Below are 9134 nucleotides of genomic sequence, written 5' to 3' on the forward strand. Positions count from 1 at the left end.
AGTACATAAATATCTTTCGAATTTCCTGGCCAATCGGCAGGTTCTAATGATTTTATATGAGTATCATTTATTTTTACGTAATTATTTTCTTGTATTAATATATTTGTGTAATGTCCTCTCGCAACAGATTCCCCGTGATGAAATATTCCATTTTTTAAATTATATTCTTTATTATTAATCGTTATCGTTGCAGTAGGCAATCCTGTAATATGTAAATCATTCAATTTAGCGACAATATAAGTATTCTTTACCCTAGGATTTACAATTGTTTTGAAAATTTTTAAATGAAGTAATACAATTTTGTTATCTTCTATTATTATATCACTTTTTCGTCGTAATACATTATTATCGCATTCGGAACATCGACCTTCTGTTTCAGTCCACTTATCAAAATTGAAATTTACTAAATCTTGAATACTGTATGTTTCTTTCGGTTCTGGAGGTATATCTAGCTGTATTAAAGTATTAATTTGTTGCTCCCGGCGCTGATAACCGCATTCTATACAGATAGTTGTGTATATAATCATATTTTTTATTAAGTTCTGTAAAATACCAAATTGTGAAATCAAGTCTTCAATGAACTCCGGAACATCTTGTTCTTCCTGTCTTAAATATTTTTTACCCGCAATGTATCTAAAGTTTAGAGTATTTAAATCATTAGCTTTAGATTTATATTTAGATAAAAAAAGTTTAAGAAATTCATCATTTTTCGTTGTGTATTTTCGATTTTTTTGGATGTTTACTTCATTCCATAATAATTTTGAACTCAGTAGTAATTGAATGGATGAATTTGCATAACACGATACACCATCGTTTGGTAAAGGAGTAACTGTATTCGTGTATTGATCATTCAAAATTATAATTTTTTTAAGAGTTCTTGCAGTATTTTTTTCTGAATGTTCTTCATTAATTTTTGGTAATGAATTAACTGTAAGATTTTCTGTAGAAATAATTGGTAATGAATGAACTGTAGGATTTTCGGTGGAAATAAAATCAGAGTTTTGTATTTTTTCATGAGTTCGTGTAGCAGTGTTTTCGAAATTTTCGTTATTATTTTCCGAAAATGAATCTGAGGCGGACTTTTCTTTTTCTTTTGATATAATAACATCAGAATTTTTTATCAAGGATAGTAAAGGCCTATGGTAGCTAAAATGTGATATGTATAGTCTAGTAGCTACGTTTAGATATCTAACGAACACAGCATCAATCGTAGTTTTATCTTTTGTTGTAAATTCTGTTGGATTATTATTCAGTTCTAACTGTAGTTTATCCTTCAAGAATTCTATTAAAGGAAGTGACTCTTTAGAAGCAAAATTTGTGTTAAAGTCTCCAGCTAAAACCATTGGTAATTGGTGTAAATTTTGGTGTAACAGGGCTGAACCTTCTCGTGTAAAATTAAATAATTTTTTTAGAATGAACTGTATAATAGAGGTAATAGTCTGTTTGGTCGAAATATATATAGCTGCTATTAAAATACTTCCTCCTTCTTTCATCTGACACTGCGTAAAACATATATCACCAACCGAATCCTGACCAACTTGCCAATTTGTTGGGTCACACAAGTTAGCACTACCTTTTTTAGAATATATAGCTACTCCCCCCGCGCGTTTATCCATTCGCTTATTTTTAATGACACAATTAAAATTTGCTATTTCAATATCTTCGTTATCATAGATCCAAGTTTCTGTAAGTAATAGAAAATCACAATGATTTACTATAGTTTCATTTAAATCTGGAGCATGCTTGCGAAGACTTTGACAATTAAAAGTTAATAGTTTTAATCCACTGTCTGAAAGTAACCAGTTTTTTAGTGAATCCTGAATTGTTTCTAATCTATTTGAAGATAATCTTTCGAACTCTTTTTGTAACGGAAGGACCGATGGATCTCTATTCCTGCCATGATAAAATCTTTTGTCATTCGTTGCATTGGTAATAAATAAACCATCAATTGATGTAACTCTAGACAATGCCACATATAACAACGGAGTTGTATGGGTTCTTTTGTATTCATAAACAATTTGCTCAAACGTACCTCCTTGAGATTTATGAATCGTCATTGCGCATCCTGATATCAGTGGAAAATTTTTTCGTTTCGCATTAATAGTCTTATTATTGTTCAAATGTATTGTTGCAGTCCTACGCTCTATCGGCACTGCGTGTTCACTTATGTTCAACTCTTTTGCTTTACCAGCAGCCTTAGATCTTATTTTTTGACCAGTTTTTCGATCACGAAAAATAAGCCAAACTCGAACCGGTTGACCTTCTTTCAATTCGATATGAACTAATTTCCCAACAGCACCATTAGCCAATCCATCCGCAACGTCAATATTCGTTGTTATAATATAGAGCTTGTTGAGAACAAAAGTAATTTCGTACGGTAAACCACCAGTTTCAATGACAGTTTTTTTATGCAACTTCTGTATTAAAAAAGTTGCTTGATCAACATTATTTTGATCGTTTCCATGTATGCTATCAATAGCAATTGAGATGATTTTATCTTCATGTGATTGTAGAATTTTGTTATTGTAACGATTTACAGAATTGTTATCAAAATATAACCTGACACCATCTGGGCACTGCTCATCAGCCTCTTCTTTTGTATAAAATCTGCTTTCTATAAGTTGCAGCTCGCTCTCATCTAAAACACTTCCGTTGCCAATTTTTGTCAACATTGAAGAGAAAACAATATCGGATTGTCGCATAACTTGGGTCAATTCATAAAATTTCAATCCTTCCCAAAGAATTGGACCAATCATTCGTTGTTTAGGTCGTTTATAAATTGGAGTAGCCCTTACTGGTGGCAATTGCCGTAAATCACCTATGAAAAATATATCTAATCCACCAAAATTATCATTGTAATTACCGGTTATTTGTTTCAATCTAGAATCAATGAGTGTCAGAAGCTCCGATCCAATCATACTGACTTCATCAATTATAATAACCTTTACATATTTAAAAAGACATCGAAATAAGTGAAGAATTTCGCTGCTCAATGGTAACACATTGGAAATGGTTAATTTTAATGCTGTATGAACAGTAGTTCCATCAATTGCTACAGCAGCCTTACCGGTTGATGCACAGGTTATATACGAATTACAAAGACCATCAGTATGTGAGAATCGGTTGTAAATGTCCATAATTAATTTGATGACAAATGTTTTCCCACAACCTGCTGGTCCAGTCAAAAATACTTGTAATGGTGGTGGCTGGCAAGATACATTATTATTGTAAGATACAATATGATGAATTATATGGTTAAGAAGATTAAATTGCTTTTCATTTGCACTTCTCATCAAATCATAAAATCTATCAAGCTCCATTAAGTTCTCTCTTTTTTTTGCAACAGCGCCCAATTTCTGTATGGTACCTAAACGGAGATCTTCATTCATACCAGCATTAGGATTTCGATATAACTCTTGATAAGGGTCCGCTTCCGGAAAACGATCAACATCATTTGGCTCTTCGGAATCTTCACCATCGTTCTCCTCATTCTCTCTACATAACTGGCGACATATTTCAATTGTTTTCTCTAAATCTAAATTAGATTCAAACTCTTTTCTTTTGTTCAAAATCTCATTTTCATTATCATCATATATTTTATTAAATTTCATTTCATCTAAAATATCAGCTTCTTCATTTCTAAATGGAAAATGCAGGGTCACCATTTCTCTTCTATACTCATTGTAATTTGCTGCCATGTCATATTTTCTATATCTAATAATACGAGGCTGATCTCTTTCTACATATTCATTCTTGGTATTTAAATAATATTTTGCAACAAATTGTGCCAATGTCACATCATTTAAATGTTCTGGGCGTTTTTCATATTTTTCAAAATGATTTTCTTTCCAGATGCCAGTATCATTTTCATCTAATTTATCGATTTCTCTTTGTGTTTTTTTAATCCTTTCTCTATCAATAGGCCAACATGTGTTGATATAAATTACAGCTATTGAACTTTTTGACATTGGTTCCCGCAAGAGATACCATGCGGCTTCCTGGCTACTCATTTCAACAGAATTTAACATATCAACACTCATTTTTCGTGTGATTTCTACAATGCTAAATTCAGGATGCTCGTCCATTGTTTCTATTATTTTTCGTTGTAAATTACTTATGCCTCTGTTCGTTTTATTTACATATTCAATAACGTACTGCGCCACAGAATATTCTTCAGTTATTATTTGAAAATCCATGTTTGATTTCAGCAAACTAAAAACAAATGGATTGAAAGCATTATACCATTTTTCAGATGTATCTCGTTTAATAAATATCCTCGGTCTATTTATACCAGCTGCAACGATATTGTAATATTCATCATCCGATGTAATATTATTTTCTTTATAAAACTCATCAATGTCTTTATAGTTTTTATCCTCTAAATTAAGTCTGATCTGACTATATCTTTTTTTAAATTCATTATAGTTCGACTCCGATGATTGCATTGGTATAATAACATTTGTAGCTTTAAAAGGCAGGAAAGGAGCTTCAAATCTACATTTTTGACCCTTGTTTGCCCCAATCTTTTTATAACATGTAAATGTATGTTTATGAGTTTGCAATTTTATGTTTCCTGATGCTTCTGATTTCGACACTGATATTAAACGATCGATCATCTCTATTGCTTGAAGTTTATTTTTATCTAAAATATCATCTGGAGCATTTTCAAGCCAAAGTAAAATATGAGCATGAGGGCTTCCTCTGTGTTGAAATTCAATTCTTTTAAAATAATCTACAACTCTATATTTTCCAAACGGACTAATTTTTTTAGCCTGCAAAATATTCAATAGAACGTTCACTAATTTATTGAAGTAAATTGCACATGTCACTGAATCTTCATTAATGAGGGTACTTTTTTGAATATAGTTAAGTTGTGTCACGTCGAAATCATCGACGTTTTTGGCCAATTTGTGTAATAATTCCAATAAACCATTCCATCCTATTTCATTTGCACTCAAGGTCATAAATGCTGTTGGTTTACCTTTTTGACGAATTATAGCAAAGAGATCTTTTTTCCTCGCTTTCCAATACCAAACAGAGTTCGGTATCGACCTTAAAAAAGCTAAATTTGATTCTATGCAGTTATTAATATACTCTTCGCTTTCAATTTGTTTTTTAGTTACGTGAGTATCTTTTCCTATGTGCCTAAAAGCTATTGTTAGACAATCACGAACTCTTATTCGCATTATCTTCACAGCCGCGTATAATAGGTGATGAGGAGTGATAGCACGACGATCTTTGCGCCTAAGTTCACTAGTGATCATCATGTAGGGTGTCACTCTTAAATCTTCAGTAAATCGTCTGAACTCTCCTAAATAGATTGATGGAAATGATAACTCTTCGGCATGTTCATCGAACAATATACTGTGGGGAATTTTAAATTCACCTGGAGCAAGAGACAAACATTTGTCCTCACTCCACATTAGAGTTTGTTGTTGAGCAATGAGACTTTCTTCGATTGGAATATCCTCACTATAATCATTTAAATTATCCTCTTGCTCTTCAACGTTTTCTTCCATATCTCGAAAAAATGAATCATTGATTTTAATCTCGTACTTTTCATACAATGGTGTTTTGACTAAGAACTTTAACCATAATTTTATATCTTTTTTCTTTACTAATCCATGCACATAACTAGATTTGTGCACGAGTTTTTTTTTTAAATGAACATAAAAACAATGATCATCGTTTAATTCTCGAGGCAATGTTTTAACCATTGTATCCACCGACACGGGTACATTGATGATCTGGCCATAAATACCAAATTGACCATGTACATGACGAAGTCTCCTTATTTGCATGAATGGAATACGAGGAGAAATTAATCTTTCAGTTATAAAATCAAGTTTTGGTAAGTCAGATGGTAATTCTGGGAATTTGAATCCATTGTATACTGCAAAGTTGGGTATTTTATCATTATCAATTGCTTTTTTACAAGTTGAACATACCATCGCCTCAGATGCATCTTGCAGATTCTAAAAGGAAATTAAAAAAATAGACGTTACACATCAAAAATATTAGATCAAAAATATTAGATCAAAAAAAGTTTTATTTAAATATTTGAAAAAAAATATTACCGTTATTTTCTTCATTAATATTTCATGACCATTTATTTTCTTAAGATCTGCTGTAAACCATAGTCTGTCACAAACAGTGCAAGCTTTTCCAAATGGGTTTTTTATAAATTTTTTCTCAAACTCGTTTCTTGCTCGAACATGCCTTTCAAAATTAGAGTAATTTTTCGTATTTTCTTGAATAACTTGTGGAGTTTGATTGCATTCTTCTTGCACGTGAATACTTATATGAATTGAATTTTATTATTAAACCATTTTATTAAATATTATCCTGCAAAATAGAAGCCAAAAAATGTATACGAACCTATTAATTACTTCTCTATCAATATTCTTATCAGTCTCGGTTACGATATATTTTTCTTTTACATTAGTATTTTGTTGTTCATTATTTCTACAATTTATGGCATTATTCATAAAATTTGTTGAATCATCGAGTTGATTCTGTAATAATCTATCTCTGTATTCACGATGCCGTTGTTTTTCTGATTCACGAAATTCTTCTTCTAAAGAATTCGATTCTAAATTCTGTTTTTTCTGCTGCCTAGAAATTTGATGACGTTTCTTCTCCTTTTCCTTATACATATCATCATTTTTCTTTTTTTTTCTATATTCAATATGACGATTCTTTTCTTGCTCTTTGTAGATGGGATCACCGTTTTTTTTATCAACTCTGTATTTTCTTTGTTTAATAACCTTATCAGGTACGCAATCACGCCGCAAATTATCTGTATCGTACAAAGATGACAAATCATCCATCATTGACGATTCTATTTCCTTTTTATTTTTTCGGTACCGTTGATCCTTGGATAGTTTAGGAAAAAGATTTCTACAATAAAATTTTATGAAAAATATATTTTATTAATAACACAAATAGAAAATTTCATAATTTAAAATTCATAGTTATGATTGATATTACTTACAACGTAGTTGTACTTGGAGGTACGACTAAATTTTCCATAGATTTAAATTTTTTTTCGGGGGTTTCTTGAATTTCAGACGAGATTTTGCGTTTAACCTGGCATCGTTTTATTGGTTGGATACTATATACAAAATGGACAAGATCAAATTATTAAAAAGTATTTTGTTTATTTATAAATTGGTTATATGTGTTCTTTGAAAACAACAGTAAGTGATACTAACGTAGATAACATTTGCGATAGATTAACACAACTTGCATGTGTTTTTTTCTGTTTTTTCTGTTGTTTTTCCTGTATAGCTTGTTCAGTTTGTAACTCTTCAAGTGATCGATACAACTGTTTAACAATTGTATCGTTACTATTAAAAAAGATCATAATAATATTATTTTCGTTATGTAATTGTAATGAAATTAAATGTTTTTTTCATGTTTTATGTATCAATAATACTAACATTGACAATTGACTTAGTCGATTTAAATGCGCTGATTGTTTTTCCAGTTGTTCATTTTTCTCAGAAGCTTGTAAAGATCCGAACGATTCAACTGAAGGGTACAATGATTGTTGAACAATCGGAGGACTGTTGTTTAAAAATTCACATTTTATTATGAATTTATTTTCAATTTTCAATTATAATTATTCAGTGATAATTGCAAAGGGAATTATTTCTTTAAATTTTCAAATAGATCGATCATATACTTACGTAGGAATTGTGTATGGTATATTAATACCCGTTTTTTGTTCTCGTTCATTCGCTTGTATGGATGGTAATAAGTTTGGTGGCTTTTCATCTTTATCACGAATTTGCTTTTTCATTTTCAATAATTATTTTTCACAATATTCACACAACAATCACTAGCTTCGATATTTAATCGACAAATAAATCAAACTTATGTAAACACGGATTCAACGAGCCTTAAGACGTTACACATCAAAAATCGGCTCTACTCTTCAGCGATTCTAGTGAAACTAGTACAAATGCGAACTGTGATGAATTCGCTTACAGATCAGTTCACTGTGTGTAGATAAAAGTACTTTTGATATTTGTTCTCTTATTATTAATAAGACATAGGTCATAACTGTTTACATATGAATCAAGGTAATGAATCTTGAAAAAATGTGTAAAGATGATCTGTTCTTTATCTAAATTTTCATTTCACAACTCAAAAATAATATACATCAAAATATTTTTAAGGGTTTAAAATTTTTCATGGGTGCATTTCATGGGTTTAATAAACGCACGAGACTTGGCTGTGTGTATGTATAAGTATATATACTAGACATATTACATGAACACATCAATATATTATCGTACGCATACAATCATACACTGAAATTCATAAATATAAACGTGTGCGCCAAGCTGTAAGCTACAAAGTGCGTCCTAATATATTGTGTCGTTCGACCAAGCAACACGCACGTGCCTGTATAGCGGGAGAGAGTCAAGTGAGTGAGAGAGATACGTACACACTACGCTGTTGTACATAGCCGTTTCATAGACATATGCGCGAAGCACTACCATAGCCCGCGTTCGTGCCGCAGCAGAAGCGAGCGGGCAATCACTCGACACTGTGTAGCGTCGACCAATCACGGCGCGAGAAGCAAACAGACGCTACTGAGGCTAAAAACCTACGATTATCGCGCTCGCTCGCTCGCTCGTTTTTCACGGATTCACTAGCCTACTCAACGATCCATAAGACGTTACACATCAATAATGTAGGTAAGGGAAGTCGGCAAATTGGATCCGTAACTTCGGAATAAGGATTGGCTCTGAGGGGCGGGGCGTGTCGGGCTTGATCGGGAAGCGGGTCTGGCTGAGGTGGCGGGCCTGGGCGAGTCGTGCGTAGTCGTCGCGCGAGGTAGCGTGCGCGTTCACGCGCGTACGCCCTCGTGCGCTCGGTTGCGCCGCGTCGAGCTCGGTCCGTTGCCCCGGCCTCCCGCGGATCTTTCTTGCTGCGAGGCTTTCGGGGTGGTTACGCCGCTCCGATCGTCCTCTTCGGCCGCCATTTAACGCTCAGCTCAGAACTGGCACGGACTAGGGGAATCCGACTGTCTAATTAAAACAAAGCATTGCGATGGCCCTCGCGGGTGATGACGCAATGTGATTTCTGCCCAGTGCTCTGAATGTCAACGTGAAGAAATTCAA

General features: G+C 33.0%; 1 protein-coding gene across 1 annotated transcript; it reads right to left on the bottom strand.

The window, feature by feature from the left end:
- Window positions 1–247: 247 nt before the first annotated feature.
- LOC106652727 lies at window positions 248–7804 on the bottom strand. Its single transcript, XM_014371859.2, has 11 exons — window positions 7692–7804; window positions 7443–7568; window positions 7215–7349; window positions 6995–7114; window positions 6390–6900; window positions 3663–5975; window positions 1478–3572; window positions 1198–1381; window positions 554–633; window positions 368–499; window positions 248–252 (listed from the first exon to the last, which is right to left on the bottom strand). The coding sequence occupies exons 1-11, from the start codon at window positions 7802–7804 to the stop codon at window positions 248–250; spliced, it is 5814 nt and encodes a 1937-aa protein (XP_014227345.2).
- Window positions 7805–9134: the final 1330 nt, after the last annotated feature.

The sequence above is a fragment of the Trichogramma pretiosum genome, unplaced genomic scaffold (genome assembly GCF_000599845.2).
Source record: "Trichogramma pretiosum strain Unisexual culture from Peru unplaced genomic scaffold, Tpre_2.0 scaffold168, whole genome shotgun sequence".
NCBI classification, from domain to species: domain Eukaryota; kingdom Metazoa; phylum Arthropoda; class Insecta; order Hymenoptera; family Trichogrammatidae; genus Trichogramma; species Trichogramma pretiosum.

Coding starts and splice junctions, on each gene's coding strand:
- LOC106652727 (XM_014371859.2), bottom strand. CDS start 7,804: ATGAAAAAGCAAATTCGTGATAAAGATGAAAAGCCACCAAACTTATTA. Junction 7,350..7,442: donor CGACTAAGTCAATTGTCAAT/GTTAGTATTATT, acceptor CTTTTTTAATAG/TAACGATACAATTGTTAAAC. Junction 7,115..7,214: donor CTATCGCAAATGTTATCTAC/GTTAGTATCACT, acceptor TTTTGTATATAG/TATCCAACCAATAAAACGAT.